Source organism: Kwoniella dejecticola, chromosome 6 (assembly GCF_000512565.2).
Source record: "Kwoniella dejecticola CBS 10117 chromosome 6, complete sequence".
NCBI lineage: Eukaryota > Fungi > Basidiomycota > Tremellomycetes > Tremellales > Cryptococcaceae > Kwoniella > Kwoniella dejecticola.
The window spans coordinates 498,113-512,892 of record NC_089306.1 but is presented as its reverse complement, the minus strand read 5'-3'; the positions used below and the strand labels follow the sequence as shown (position 1 = coordinate 512,892).

The 14,780-nt window shown below is 48.3% G+C and overlaps 8 protein-coding genes across 8 annotated transcripts; 6 read left to right on the top strand and 2 right to left on the bottom strand.

Annotated features, from left to right (window-relative positions):
* Window positions 1-185: 185 nt before the first annotated feature.
* Window positions 186-1,951, top strand: I303_105073 (uncharacterized protein; the record flags this gene model as incomplete). Its single annotated transcript, XM_018408773.1, has 9 exons — window positions 186-230; window positions 365-487; window positions 752-891; window positions 987-1,173; window positions 1,242-1,300; window positions 1,369-1,550; window positions 1,614-1,736; window positions 1,811-1,863; window positions 1,928-1,951. The coding sequence occupies 9 exons, from the start codon at window positions 186-188 to the stop codon at window positions 1,949-1,951; spliced, it is 936 nt and encodes a 311-aa protein (XP_018262464.1).
* A 430-nt stretch (window positions 1,952-2,381) lies between these two features.
* On the top strand, window positions 2,382-2,757 carry I303_105072 (uncharacterized protein; the record flags this gene model as incomplete). The annotated part of the gene is made up of 2 exons (XM_018408774.1): window positions 2,382-2,439; window positions 2,531-2,757. 2 exons carry the CDS (start codon window positions 2,382-2,384, stop codon window positions 2,755-2,757), a joined length of 285 nt encoding a protein of 94 aa, XP_018262465.1.
* Window positions 2,758-3,326: 569 nt separating this feature from the next.
* On the bottom strand, window positions 3,327-4,099 carry I303_105071 (uncharacterized protein; the record flags this gene model as incomplete). The annotated part of the gene is made up of 4 exons (XM_018408775.1): window positions 3,327-3,394; window positions 3,472-3,495; window positions 3,647-3,730; window positions 3,817-4,099. 4 exons carry the CDS (start codon window positions 4,097-4,099, stop codon window positions 3,327-3,329), a joined length of 459 nt encoding a protein of 152 aa, XP_018262466.1.
* An 882-nt stretch (window positions 4,100-4,981) lies between these two features.
* On the top strand, window positions 4,982-6,051 carry I303_105070 (uncharacterized protein; the record flags this gene model as incomplete). Its single annotated transcript, XM_018408776.1, has 3 exons — window positions 4,982-5,111; window positions 5,272-5,645; window positions 5,770-6,051. The coding sequence occupies 3 exons, from the start codon at window positions 4,982-4,984 to the stop codon at window positions 6,049-6,051; spliced, it is 786 nt and encodes a 261-aa protein (XP_018262467.1).
* Window positions 6,052-8,754: 2,703 nt separating this feature from the next.
* Window positions 8,755-9,333, bottom strand: I303_105069 (uncharacterized protein; the record flags this gene model as incomplete). The annotated part of the gene is made up of 2 exons (XM_018408777.1): window positions 8,755-9,024; window positions 9,115-9,333. 2 exons carry the CDS (start codon window positions 9,331-9,333, stop codon window positions 8,755-8,757), a joined length of 489 nt encoding a protein of 162 aa, XP_018262468.1.
* A 665-nt stretch (window positions 9,334-9,998) lies between these two features.
* I303_105068 (uncharacterized protein) lies at window positions 9,999-10,478 on the top strand (the record flags this gene model as incomplete). Its single annotated transcript, XM_018408778.1, has 2 exons — window positions 9,999-10,192; window positions 10,238-10,478. The coding sequence occupies 2 exons, from the start codon at window positions 9,999-10,001 to the stop codon at window positions 10,476-10,478; spliced, it is 435 nt and encodes a 144-aa protein (XP_018262469.1).
* Window positions 10,479-11,087: 609 nt separating this feature from the next.
* Window positions 11,088-12,426, top strand: I303_105067 (uncharacterized protein; the record flags this gene model as incomplete). The annotated part of the gene is made up of 4 exons (XM_018408779.1): window positions 11,088-11,273; window positions 11,442-11,675; window positions 11,740-11,997; window positions 12,070-12,426. The coding sequence occupies 4 exons, from the start codon at window positions 11,088-11,090 to the stop codon at window positions 12,424-12,426; spliced, it is 1,035 nt and encodes a 344-aa protein (XP_018262470.1).
* Window positions 12,427-13,114: 688 nt separating this feature from the next.
* On the top strand, window positions 13,115-14,428 carry I303_105066 (uncharacterized protein; the record flags this gene model as incomplete). The annotated part of the gene is made up of 4 exons (XM_018408780.1): window positions 13,115-13,309; window positions 13,533-13,769; window positions 13,885-14,109; window positions 14,231-14,428. 4 exons carry the CDS (start codon window positions 13,115-13,117, stop codon window positions 14,426-14,428), a joined length of 855 nt encoding a protein of 284 aa, XP_018262471.1.
* Window positions 14,429-14,780: the final 352 nt, after the last annotated feature.

The window sequence follows — 14,780 nt, the reverse complement described above, 5'->3', positions numbered from 1 at the left end:
GATGTAGCACCGTACTTAAAATGGCCTTCTCTCTTTCTTCTTCTTCTTTTGCAGTCAAGATTTTACCATTAACAAGGAGTTCAATCTTGCACTCACATTCAAGAGTACCTATACTCGCCAGACCAGCTATACTAATACCACGAGTAACGCACCGAAGAAATCTCACGAGATCAGCTATAATCAAGATGTCGGGACAAGATGAGAAACCAAAGATCTTTACCGCTTACAAGGTGGGTCTGCTTTCTGCTTTTCTTCTTTTGATGGTTGCACAACAGCAAACATCAGGTTGAGAAGGGGCTGAGTATGAGGAAGGAAGAAGCGCTGACGATTTACCTTGCTCCGATACGATGCCACGGCACGATAGGAAATGACCGAGATCAAAAAACAACAACAGAATTTACCTGGTAAAGATACAGCGATGGATCCTTTGGCGGAATTTACCAAGTTGGAGAGGTGGGATGATAATGGGGAACCATACTTGGAAGAGGTGAGTCATCCTTCTTGAACTGCAGCGATATTGTTCTGCTTGGTGCACTTTCGCTCTTCACCTCTTGCCCCTTTCTCCTATCAGCCCTCATGGGTCCGCAATGGACTGAGGTGATACATAATATATCATCCCCTTCTCCCTTCCCCCTTCCCCCTTCTCCCTTCCCCCTTCTCCCTTCCCCCTTCTCCCTTCCCCCTTCTCCCTTCCCCCTTCTCCCTTCTCTTGTTGTGTCGACGCTTTCATAGCTGACGATGCATGCCGCAGTACCGAGGCAACGGGAAACTCAAGGGAAAGACGGCGATCGTCACTGGAGGTGATTCAGGTATCGGACGTGCTGCAGCTCAGCAATTCGCTAGAGAAGGCGCGGATATCACTATTGTCTACTTACCTCAAGAGGAAGAAGAGTGAGTCAAATCTTCGCCTGGTGTTCTTGCATGAGTTCCTTCCTTCTGTTTCAGACGATGAAAAAGTGACTGATCAAGCTTCCTTATACGTATAGCGCACAACGAACCAAGAAGGCTATCGAGCAAGACGGTCAGAAATGTCTCACATTAGCCCTCGACTTGATGGACGAGAACAACGTCAAGAAAGTCATCGACGAACACCTCAAGGCTTATGGTAAACTTGATATATTGGTGAACAACGCTAGTAAGCAGATTATGTGCAAGGACTTAGCGGATATCGATGTGAGTCGGCTCATTATGAACTACCCTGTCTGCTCGATGTCGCGCTTACGTCCTTCATAACCTTGTAGATGGGGAACGTCGAGAGCACTTTCAGATCCAACATCTTGGGCATGTTCGCTCTTACCAAGTGAGTTGAGTCTGGCTGGCTTGTCCCCTGTGTGTCATCCAAACACAGGCTGACATGCTGAGTCTTAGATATGCGCTCCCCCACCTCAAACGAGGAGCTTCCATCATCAACTCTTCCTCGGTCACCGCTTTCAAAGGCTCTCAAGCCATGTGCGACTATTCTTCCACCAAGGGAGCTATCGTCACTTTCACTCGATCCTTGGCTATGCAATTGGCTCCTAAGGGTATCAGGGTCAATGCTGTCTGTCCAGGTAAGTCTAAAGCCTTCAGGTCTCTTTCGTCGCATACTGATCTATCTGCACGACCTCGCTCAGGTCCCGTCTACACACCTCTTCAACCCGCATCGAGACCCGCTGAGCAGATGGAAGACTTCCAACTTGGTTCTTTGCCTTTACATGGCCGAGCGAACCAACCAGCAGAAATGGGTCCTGCATACGGTGAGTGGAATGATCCGACTTGACAAGTAGTTCATATCTGCTTCGGGCTGACGGCCGTATGATCATTTTCGTAGTGTTCTTGGCTGGAGCCGAATCAAACGCTATGACCGGTCAAATGATGCATCTTGTAAGTCTATCTTAGATCCAATTTTGTCGGCGTCCCAGCTAAATGTTGACCCCGCTTCCCACAGAACAACGGTCAATGGATTGGTTAAATGCTACTGCGACAACTCACCTTGGAAATTCCTCTCGTCCAGTCATGATGGCTTTATATGTAGCTCCTAGTAAACTGTTGGTGCATGCAATCGATTCTCAAGTGTTGCGCTACGACATCTTAGGCAGGGGCACAATGCGCTTAGTGTACACTGTCTTGGTCTTGGCATTCATTCCGATATACCTCAGTCTCTTCTACCTATGTTGCTCATCAGCTGATGGGATCTTGCGTCATATCGTCCTTTGACTGTTATCAATGCGCTGATTCCCATCAAATACAAGTGGATATGCATATGAGGAAGGATTTTCTTCCACTCAAAGTCTGAAACTCTCACTCATCTGACACTCAAGAAACAAGCTGATCGACTGAAAGATCATACTATCATACTATCAATAACAATCGACCCCGCCCTTATTTGAATACTAGTGAGAATGGCTACTACCAACGAGGACCCAATTACCAGTCAACCAAGGGTGAAAGAGGGGATGAGTGAGTACCGATATACTTTCGCACGCTGAAAGGATTCCCGGTTAATTATCGAAGATGTTTATGGATGGGTGGTTATACTGTTGTATGTCAGCTCCCAACCCATTCTCTCAACCGCACGGAGCGGGAGCGGCGAATGCGAACGCTGAGAAAGGAGGATGGCACGGCCCATGGCAATTGTGCGAAAGTACTTGGGCATGCGGTGGGTTCGAATGGCAGGTCATTTGGGGCTTTTGCGGAGGGAGAGCGAGGGATGGAGAGGATGGATATGGGATGATCGACGTGAATGCACCCATCGTCTACAGAATAATCATTACGTAGACCTTTCATTTGTGATTGAGCCAGTGATCGTCGAGCTGATTTGAGGACACCTGTGTTGTATGATGCTATAGTGTAGACATTGTTGCTATTGTGGACCCAGACGCTGATCGTTAGGCGAATGACGCATCAACATGAATCACTATCACTGTATACCCATCCAGCCCAAGACATGCATGGATTTTGATCAGGCTTAGGAACTTCGTGCGTTCAGTATGGTGCGTAGGTTAGAGTCGAGTGATGTCACTGCACCAGCGATGTAATACCCTTTCTCTCCTCAATGAATTCCCAACTTTAAACAGGTGGACACTGACATGAGCTGACCAACGACCTGCCGCTTTTGCAAGTCCGCTCAGAGCAAACGGTCTCTTCCTGCTCATGCAGTCAGGTCGTCTATTGTTGCTCATGTATTAGGCGACATACAACGTGGATTTAGGCTTGGCACTTCAGCGATCTCTGGCATAATTGTGAGGCCTGGAGATCAGCAAAGCTTGCTACCTACGGGTGTCTTAATCAGCATACTACAAAGCCTGGACATCGCCTCAGTGAGACCCGTTGCGACATGTGAATGTTCATGCGTTCATACTATAATTTACGGCATGTCGAGGCGTGAAAGCTTTCGCGATTCTGTCTATATCTACTACACCGACTTGTTCGATCAGCCGTTCTATCGTCATCGACAGCGTGCGCTTTCCATTCTCAGCAGTCCATGCCTACCCCGAATGATACCTCGCATTGACACTGAAGTGAGATACCTTATCAGCTTTATCCCCGCATCGCACGTCGTAAAATGTCACCGGACGAGCTCGTGAAGGGATTACACTTGCGTTCGCACAGCACTCCGTACATCTTTCCTGGCATCTTTCTCGCTTAGTGGAGCACCCAACCTTACACTGTGTCCACTTAGTCTTGAGTTTGCCTTCCTTATTCTTTCGATTTCCGGATAAATCTGCTGATGAGATTGGCTTCTTCGGATCTACACAGTCAAGCTCCGGCTCATAAGCCTTTCATATTGGCACAAAATCTGTATGGTGGAAAAGAAGCAAAGAATGGGATGCTCACCCATTTGAGGTACAGCTGCAGGTTGTGAGCTGACGATACCTGGGGAAGAGATACTGCTTGTCGTTGATATTGGAATCCAACGCTGGTCCGTCACCGCCGTAGAAGCTGGTGTCGGAGCTGCTGTCGCTGCCGCTGGCGTAGCGGAGGAATGCATGGGCGGTACTGTCTGACTTGCAATAGAAGTATCACGAACAGCGCGAGCGGTGGCTGTACCGTTTGCCGAAGGGATGAGCTCGACTATATCAAGTGGGATCGGGATTGCTGGTCGGTCGCTCAAGGTCATCGTGACGGTAGTTCTCAGAGGCGAATGAGACCTTCTGTAGTAGTCGAAATAGCTTTGCTATATTATCGAGTCATGATCAATCTTTGCCGTGCTCTTCTGATCAATATGCGATTTGATCAATGACCAAATAACCAGGCGGTGCTGGGGGTTGTTGTCAGTGTTTGACAGCACGTGTCAGTAAGTAAAGGTACCATCAGCCCAAATCCATATTCCTTTGAGATAGGAGGTTCGCAGCTTCTTGTAAGTTGATGGCCAGAATAAGGCAAAGTAAACCTCCACACCTGCCAAGCTCGAGAGATGGTTGAGCGATTGAGTTTATTCAATCGATAGGCTTGAGCACCACTTGTCGATCGGCTTGAAGGAATATCCCATAGTATGTGTAGCAAGACGTTATGGTCCCCTGTCGAGACTGTCACCCTAGATCGCGGGCACGCATCAGCCAGTAGCGTAATCAGGTGCCATTGTCCAGATCATATCTTGCGTGACGCTTTGAGGAGTTTCTCACCAAACAGCTGAAATGATGGCGTGGTGTCATGTGAAGATATGAAGTGAGGCTGTTTCCTCTGCAGGAATCTCCTAATTGCGAAGAGGTTTGTCGCGTCGATGAAATTTGGGACTGGGGACGGTTACTTGGAAGTCGAAGGTGATGCAATCAAAGCATCGGAATGTCGGAATGCCAAGCTGACCCGAAACTCGGACCAAGATTAGACCGGGCCGACCGGGACGCTAAGCTGTACTGTAACTCGCATTGTCCGCTCAGAGCAGCTAAGAGTATAAATATGTTCTTTGCATGACGCTTAGATATCAAAGCCACCGAATCTCCTCTTATACGACACACTTCGCACATTCATATCTGCGACCACTTGATCAGTACGATTCGCCATGCCAAGTCTGCAATTCGGGTTCCAAAGTTGGGGGAATCCCGCGTCCACGAAACGAGCTTTATTGCTCCATGGTTTAATGGGAACAGGTGGGGTATGGTTCAAAGTAGCTCAAATATTGGTTGCTCAAGGTGAGCTGCCCAATGTCGAGACATCCAAACTTGTTCATACGCTGACTTGTCCGCTGTAGGCTACGTGAGTAACGCGTTCTGGCTTTCCCAAAAACCCAGGTACAGTATACGGGATGGACGCTGACGGAGGTCTAGCGAGTCGACGCGCCTGATTTGTTAGGTCACGGTTGGGCACCTCATTCCCCAATATACAGCGTCAAGACGGTCACCCAACACCTCGCTGATAACCTGAAAGACCAAGATATCCCATATGAAGTGATTGCAGGTGTATCGTGGGGATCATCATTCGCGGCGGCCCTGTATTCACTTTTACCGGATAATCAGAAACCGAAACGACTGGTCATGGCTGAGCCTATAATGGACTATGGACCGAGATCACAGGCGGATGTGGACAGAATGCTCAATACCACGAAAGATATTCCGACGGAGGAGAGTATTCTGAAGGCGAACCCGAATTGGATTAGGGCAGAAGCTATTTTGAGGAGATTGAGTCTGAGTTTGATTGATCCGCAGGTGATAGTGCAACTGAGCGATGTGAGTAGGACAAGCTTTTGCCTATGATGAATCGTATCGTGTACCCTTGCGAATTGATACGCGTGTGGCAGTACATGGGATCACTTGGCCTAACCCGACGATAGCAGCTGACAGAAGTTGCTAGGCTATGGGAAGCGGCGACTTCAGTCACTCCAACTTAATCCCTTCCCAGTCCTCCTCCAAGTCGACCGAAATCATTATCCTCGCTGCTGACCCCGACGTCAAGACAGTCTATCCTTACTCGAATGCCAAGAGATTGGAGGCAGATTTCCCGCACGTCAAGTTCGGATGGGTCAAGAAAGCCACGCATGATATGCACAAGACCGATTCCGGGGTACTGGCGAAGGTCATATTGAATGGATTTGATGGGGCAGAACAGGCTGGAGTGACGGTCCTTCGTCCATAAGCGAAATATGCATGAATAGGCGCCTCCAAGTCCAGCGACTTGGTCGATTATTAGCATGCATGGACGCTGCACAGCCCTTTGCAGTCCTTTCTTTCCTGCAAGGGCGTCGTAGATGGACTCAACGCTGTGTCACCTCTTTTGTGAGTATGATATGCGCTACTTTGGCGCATTCGCAGCGGTAACACCTCGGATGATACGATGACGGATGTCCAAGGATAGACAATTTGATACACATGCGATCCTTCCTGCACCACAGAGAAAGGTGCAACTGAAGGGTTGTCCAAGTTGGACCATCGTCATCGACTAGTGACGTCAGCATTCTTCGCTTCGTTCACTCTTTTGTGATAGCACAAGTGTCCTTAGTCCGTTCACGAGTGAAAAGAGCTATGGCATCAAAGACAGACCTAAGTGGTGACATTTCCGACAGGATATAAGAATGACGGGTTGGAAGTGACTTCCAGCCACACAAACTCTCATCCAGTTCATATTCAACCATTTACCAATACACCTGCCATCATCAAATCAGCAATCATGTCCGATGTAAGAGCATCACAGGGGTTTAACCGTGCCTGCGGCGCATCCCTAGGTACCTTCGCGGAATCTACTGAACACGTCTCAGCCTCTGTCGATTGTCAAGCATTGGATGGGAACATCGAAGTAATGTTTGAATACAACGACAACGAAGTTCTCACGGCAGCCATGCCCTCTCCCGGTGCTAGACCTGGACCCCCGCCAAGCCAGACGAAAGCAATGAGACATGATTAAGTTACCGCTGTGCTCACGCGAAAAGAGTCTGAGGCGTTCACCAGCAAATGACTGAAATGTATGTGTGGGAGGACCGATCCCACTAAGTCGGGCTGCTTCCTCAGAGCCAACAAGTGAGCTACACGGATCATGACAGTACATACTGTATTACGAAAATACGCACTGACGAAACGTTTCCTGATGCTCCTTGCAGCGAGCAAAAGCGCAAGAATTTACTTGGGATTGGAATGTAAACTCAGGGATCATCACTACTTGCGATGACACGACCGTTGTCTCTACCGAGGGAGCTTGAGGAAACTTCTTCAGCCTCACCGGACATATCCTAAGTCTTTGCACCCCTCAGTCACTTCTCCACCGCGTGCATGGAGATGAGTCGGCCCAGTGTACGAATGGCATTTTAGCTTAAAGTTTGTGTACGCGAAAGAGATCATGAAGTGTAAAGCTGAGGCTGGCAGCTTTTTCCAGCTCGACAGAATGGCCGTCTGGTTGATCATAAGCACGCTGTCAAGCGAGAGCTACCTCCCAAACGTACAAGCGTTTCATGCCACAAAAATTCGCCGCGGACTAAGGTGATGTTCAGCTCTGTTACAAATTTGCGGAAATTGTGAACGCATGAGGTGTCTGGGGTGTGTTGTCGTTATGGTAATCTTGTAAGAAGGCGTCTGCACCTTGAGTCAGTCGGGATCGATAAGCTGCATCTAGACCCGATAACAAGGGGTGGAAATGCCAGGGGCAAAAGACACCTTCGAGAGCTATTGGTCTTCCAGCGGAACAGAGCTGGACATATATTCAGACTCGAATGATATCGAAGCCTGTCTGACCTTCCCGCCGGATCATTTGGAAAGCAAGAGCATATTGACAAGGACCAGTCTGGTCTGACCTGTCCTACTCATGCAAGAGCTCTGAGCCAGGGTGAGTCAGTGATAAGCGGTCTGCAACAAGTATGAGTCTTCCGCGAGCGTAATCAATGCTCCGAAATGGCCTTCCCCTTGTCAGATGGCCATACCAAAGAGGCAATCGGTCCGGATCATGCAGGAGCTTACAGTGCTTGCTTGCCAGAGAGCTGCGAAGCAACAATATGTCTTTCAAAGGATCGGCGATAATGATTAACGTCAAATTTCGCTGTGGGCACCCTCCAGCCAAAGTATACATAAAGTTGGCTTCGAGCATGGTTTCTGCAGCTTTTCAACTAATTTTGCGTACTGCGTACTCACAGTGCACCCCTGAACAAGTCAGAAATCAACATACATATATAGCAAGACATGTCCGACCAAGCAAGTGTCAACCTAGTACAAAGCTTCGACAGGCTGAGCAGCTTGCAGGATTACACGGACTCATTTGTCGGTGCCGACCTCAAATGTACCTGCACCTATGACAATACGGCGACCAGAACTCAGTCGACTACTGGCTGGTTAGCGCCATGTCCAGTCCTATGGGCCGCAAATGGCCACTCGACTCTTCAGCGAGCCTCAGTATGCGATTGCGGCACGTGCAGAGATCTTCCGAACAGGTGAGTGTATCTCTGGTTACTATTTGATCATTGTTCGCCCACGCTTCGCGTGCTAAAAATCGCGGCAAATTGGACGCTGACTTTTTCTGCGGACTCAGTCAAAAGCATCAATACGAGACTCTTCGATGTCCTGTTGACAACATCCAGCTTACAAGGACTCTGTGTCCCAACAACCCGGCCAAACCTATGTACGTATATTTCGGCGACGCTGCTTCGAAGTGAGAAACGCCCCATGCTCTCTGAGGTACAGGAAGTTCGGTAGGCTTTTTCAATCGCACAGTTCGTAAGCCACGTCTCAATGTGTTCTAAGGTCGATGCAAAGTAGTATTTCTCGCGATTGTGAAATGCATCTCGCATTGACCAGGGATCCTCACAAAGCCAGCCGATAGCGAAGGGTCATGAGCGAATTGCCTACCAAGTTATCGATATCAGGCTTCCACAGGATGTGAAGGATACCTCATTGGCCCCCACCCAAAATACAGAAGACCCGGTTCTTCTCGACTAGGTTCCTGCACTTGCCGCTCTCTCAACTGTTCAGCAAATTCTACAGGCATCTGCATGATTAGGGGTACACCGTCCGGTTTGAGCAATGTTGGCGGTAAAGCAGCATACACCGCCGAGCAGATCTGTTCGGGTACCCAGTCTGGGAAGATGAGACTTGATAGCACCATAAGCGGTTGGAATGGGTGGTTTGATTGCTGTGCCAACATCACTCTCACTCAGCTGCACAACCAGCTTGACCTGCATTTCGAAGAGGAAGGAATTGTGCAGGCAATGACGTAACTTACAGGTCTGGCGGTGCCGTTGACGATCTGCGCTAGAAACACTCCTGCTACATATATCTCGACAGGATCCAGATGCGAGCTGTAAGGATCGAAATTATATCCAGCAGGAACGAGTGGCGAAGGCATATCGCCGTAATCATACTGATGGGTCGGCGGTGGGGGTGGCGGTTCGGCTTGAGCATAATTTGGAGGAATGTCGGACTTTCGAGATCCACAACACATTATCGCTCAAAGCTGGACGAGGTGTCGTGAAAAGAGTTGTGGAACTTCTTGTCATGAGTTTGTTCCGCTAGGAGTCCGTTTTGAAGTTGTTGATCCAACCGTGATTGTGTCCTTCAAGCTGTTTGTATTCATGCCTGAATCAGAAGCTCAATCTTCTGCAACACGCCCTTTTGGCGATGTACTCAAGGCCACGTATGTCTGCCACGTGAGGAGCGAACATACGTATCATTTGTTATTAGACACGATCTCATGCTGATGCTTTTTACAATAGGCTAGGAGGTGATGTCGTTGAAAGCCTTGTGAACATCGCTTTGTACGGGACACAGCGTGAAGTGGCGACAAGCCTGAGTGCCACTTTACTGTAATTTTCGACCATCTGGGCTGCGATTCAAGACGGGTGAGTGAGCCCGACTTGTCTCTTCGATGATCATCACTTGGCGGATTCAAGATATGCATCACCGATGCTTCTCCTTTCCTTTGACACCACAGCTCGCCAGGTCATCTCGTCGATGGAGCAAAAGGTACAATGACATTCTGCGCCCGTACATAGAAAGCAAGTCCTTCGCATTGCGAGACTACCGATGTAATCACATTCACATATTCACATTACTTCAAGCACATCGATATTTTCGCCACACCCTCCTATTGACAAAAGTCAGCTCGCAATGTCCAGCTCAGTCAATAGCTATACTCCTGTGGTCACCAAGCTGTCCCAAGAGCCCGTCTTCTCGTACAACTATACTGACCACGAGGCTTGGCGAGTATTCTTGGAAAGCGAACATCTTTTACAGCTAGAAGACCGAGCAACCGATAAGCCTATCAGCTGTACTCATAAACATTGTAGGACGGACAGAGGCCGGTGAGCTGCTGAGTTCGCGGATCTTTTTCTTATTCTCCGGTGTAGGAAGATCGCTGATTCAGGCATCGTGGTCCTCAGACTAGTCGTTAGCTCGGTCGGCCGCGACCACGTCGCCCTGCAGACAGCTTATGATTGGTATAAGTGCAGACTGACTGAGGCTTCCGAGGCTTATGCTCAGTCTCAGGGATCCTTCACAATACATGGGCTTGTGGCGGAAACAATTGTCAAGCCGGATGGATCGAAGAGAATGGATTTCTACGCTTCAGAGTTTGAGATTCGAAGATGATCAAAGGATGATGGTCGCTCCGTATGTGTTGACAGATATATGATGGTTTGATCCCAGACTCAGGTACTTGGCGTGTCAAAAGTAGTCAATGCCCTTTTTGGCCATTTGAGCAATGTCACATGTCTGCCATGTCGTTATCCTCCTAAGAAGCGGGAGGTCTTCCCAGCACGAATAGCGATGACCGACAAGCAGGTGGCAGTTGACTGTCTCGCGACAAGTCGCTGCGCTATCATCGGTGCTTTGTCATTTCTCATGATGTAACGTTCCCTCATACTCATGAGTGGAGCCTTTGTCATTTCGATGATTGCCAAGTTGCGTTAAATTCTGAACTTCTCCACTGACACCGGACTGAGATAACGAATGACCCGAGTTAAGGATCTGAATCCTTTGATGCCAGAAACGATGACAAATCCGACTCGACGAAATTCGAGCCTTTCAAACAGTTAAAAAGAGCTATTCACAGTAGGCTCAATCAATCACCCTTTCCATCTTGTTATTTCACATCTACTAATCAATTACACACACACTGCCTTCCAGCCATCCTATCACCAAGATACAACGACTCGATTCAGTCACATAAGTTCATTAACAGTACAAGACCAATACAGGATGCCCTCCGCTAAAGCTGAATCGATGGCTCACGCAATCATCCCTGATTCTCTGCTTGACGAGATCACCCGTGCACTGTCAAAATTTGGCGTGTATGGGTGCCACATCGTTCTGGTGAAAGGGCACTTGTCGCATGCGTCTTCCACTATCGGCACAATCAATGGTAAAGATCTTATGAGGATCGGAGTGAGTTCTGCATCCTCATTTGTTCGACAAGTCATTTTGCCACCTTTGCTTAAATGGTCTGGTGGGCTGAAACTGTCCTGAGATTCCCTGTCCCTAATTCTGATGTGGAGATTCCTGTCGTTGATTGACGTCATGTCGAAAAGCGCAGTGGACTGACTACATGAACAGGATACCTTGCCCACCCGAGTCATTGGCCAACTTATCAGGCTCTCAGCGCTTCACCATGCTCTTGCATCTAAGGGACACAGCCTCTCCACTCCAATTAAAGAGTATATCCCTGAGCTAAAGATGGGCGAAAGTGGCGTGGCGGACAAGATCAACGCGATTGACCTCGCTAGTCATATGAGCGGACTACCTACATCGATCGAAACGAATGAGAAGGATATCGGATCTCATAACATTGTAAGCCTACATAGTTATAGGCCAATGCTGTCAGTGTAAACTACCTAGACTGATGATTGGACAGCTCGACAAATTAGGCTCGATCCAGCCGGTCCATCCTTTCAGATCGACCTATCATGAGACTGACATCGCTCAGCTCGCTTTCGAAGCTATAATCGAAAGGCTGACCAATCAAAATTACACCGCATGGATCAAGGCGGAAGTTTTCGATCATCTCAGAATGCGATTCTCGACCATCACCGAGGATGAGTCTACATCTACTCCCGATCAAGATCAACACATGGAGAAAGGCCGTTTCTGCCACAGTAATGGCAGAGATGTTGTGAGTGTACTTCCTACCCGCAGTTGACCGCTTGAGATCTGCAGTAATTACAGCGATGATGCTTTGTTGCAGTTGAAGTTTTTACGAGATCTGCCCAAGTCGCCCACCTACGAAGAGCTGATCAAGCCTTATGCTGAAAATGTGGAGTATCCTTTGATTAAGTCGCCTGAAACGGCTTCAAGTTGTTTAGGCTTAAAGAAAGCCTCGTACAATGGCAAAGACACGTACGAGAAGTACTCAATCGGTGCGGATTTCGGTGACCTCTTTGGCGAAGTTGCGGGTAAGGGCGACGACGAGAATGCTCGACTTGCGGTTTTGTGCAAGTTTGGTGAGGGTGTCACTGTCGAGCAGGGCCAAGAGTTCTTGGCGTATATCCGAGGGATATTGATTCAGCATCTTACGGAAGTGTCAGTCGGACCGGTAGAGTAAAGTTGATCTCAACTTCATGACCAGGATCATCCCTATTGTAGGATTGAAGCTATGATTCGGTCCGACTTCTGGTCAACTATAACATCTGGCCATATGTAGACAAGGTACCACGATAGAACTTGTAAAGCCCCCCGAGATAGGTAATTGAGAATCTTGATGTTTCTCATTACTGAGCCTCATCGGTCTGTACCAGACCATGATGTCTCGGTGCAAAAACGTACAGCTTGCTCGCCGATCTGTGTAGTTGAACCTATCTTGCTCGGTCCTTAGAGTAAGGCATATCTGTTGGGCTACTTGTTGGCGCCGTTAGTCCTCACGGGTCAGGTCATCTAATGTCACTCGTAGCCTTATTTGCTCTGTTGATATCATGACTTCGTTTGACGGGAAGCGAAGCGGCTCAACCTTCCTTTCTGTCGTCTTGCAAGACTCGACCTGCTTCAGACACGAAATGGAAGGAAATCCTTTGTTTTTATGTATGACTCGCAACCTAACCTAATCAAAGCATCTGACAATCCAGTGTAAGCCGGGCTGCAGGAGGCATCAACAAAAAGGCAGAGACCGTTGTGTGAACGATCAGATCTTATCTCATCTTCTCCCATCTGCATCGTGATATTGTATTTCCGGAACGTCCTGCCGATCTCTCGCTGTCGAACCGCCTGGCCAATTCTTACACAAGCTTGTCGTCATTATGATCTCCACCCACGCTGAACAGAAAGCTCACACTGTCTTGCCTGATCCCCTCCTTGTTGAGATCTCTAAGCTCTGTGGAGCTTACGGCGTACTTGGCTGCCATCTTGTCATCGTGAAAGATGACGTTGATGTACGAGTCGCGAGCACTCTCGGTAAGATTAAGAGTAAGGGTAAAGATGCTCTCAGAGTCGGGGTGAGTGAAGGAGCCGCTTTGATCGTGCTTCTTTCCCAGTAGAGTAAAGGATGGTAGACCGCACTCGTTTGGTCGTTTTACCTTCTATCGTCCTCCGGAGTACCAGTCCGTAGCTTTGTATGGGTTGTCTCATTTCAATGGGAAATGTACCTTAGAATCTGCAAAGACGGTACAGCACCGACACTGACGCTGACGCTGACACTGACACTGCACTGACTCCCAGCAGGAATTATGCCCGCTAGGCGCAAGCGCCCAGCTCATCACTCTCTTAGCCATTAGCGAAGCCTTCATGCTGACCGAACACAAAATCACCGACCCAATCAAGGGGTATCTGCCCGAATTACAGATGTCCGAGAAGGATGTGGCGGACAAGATCACTTGTGTGGACTTGATTACCCACATGAGCGGATTACCGCGGCTCAGTGGGATTCCGGACAAGGACATCAATGCGGACAATGTTGTGAGTTTGCCATACTCACCCTCAGGCACACTTCACCTTGATCACTCACATGAGCACGAGGAAAGCATACTGAAAGAGACCCTGTTGGCAGCGAGACTGCTGACAATGACTGCAGATTTCCAAATTGGGCGCGATCAAGCCGGAGCACCCTTTCAGATCGACATATTATCCGACCAATATCGCCGGACCCATTCTTGAGGCTTTGATCAAGCATTTGACTAACCAGAATGTTCCCGCATGGATCGATGATTGCATCTTTCAAAAGTACGCGATGCAGTCGTCGCAGGTAGCTAGGGATGGGAATAGAGGGAACGTAATTTTGAGTAATGGAAGAGACATTGTTAGTTCGTTGGTCTCTCTGCTTCAAGTGTATAGTCAAAAATCCTTCATAGTGGCCTCGCATCGGGTATGATGAGGATTTGAAGTCGATATTAGGATATTGATGCCTGTTATAATTATAGTTGCAATTCGTCGCCGGATTACCCCATGCCTCGATATACGAACAACTATTCACCATCCAAGCCGAAAATATCGATTATCCGCTCAACAGTCCGCCTCAACTAGCTGCAGGGTGTTTTGGTCTAGTGAAAACCTCTTACAACGGAAAGGATACATACGAGAATTGGTCGTTGGAAATGGGTACGGCGAGTTGTTTGTAGAGCTCAAAGAGCACAATGCTCGATTCGCAGTCGTCTGTAAATGCGCCCAAAACACCAGTCCAGAAAAAGCGCGGGAGTTCTTGAAGTGTATTAGAGCGAAATTGATCGATCATGTTGCGAATATAGAGTAGTTCATCAACGTTATCGATTATCGCACAACCATATTTTCGAGCCTCTACGTTGCTGAATTTTGGTGGTAAGAGGGTCACCGCTGATGTGTTCACAAAGAATAATGGAGATACATTGGATATCGGTGTTTGAGATACTCTGCTCTGATGCACTAATAAACCTATACAACACACTTATTGGATGCTGCCCTTCATATTCCTGGCTACGCCAGTGACTGAGCAAT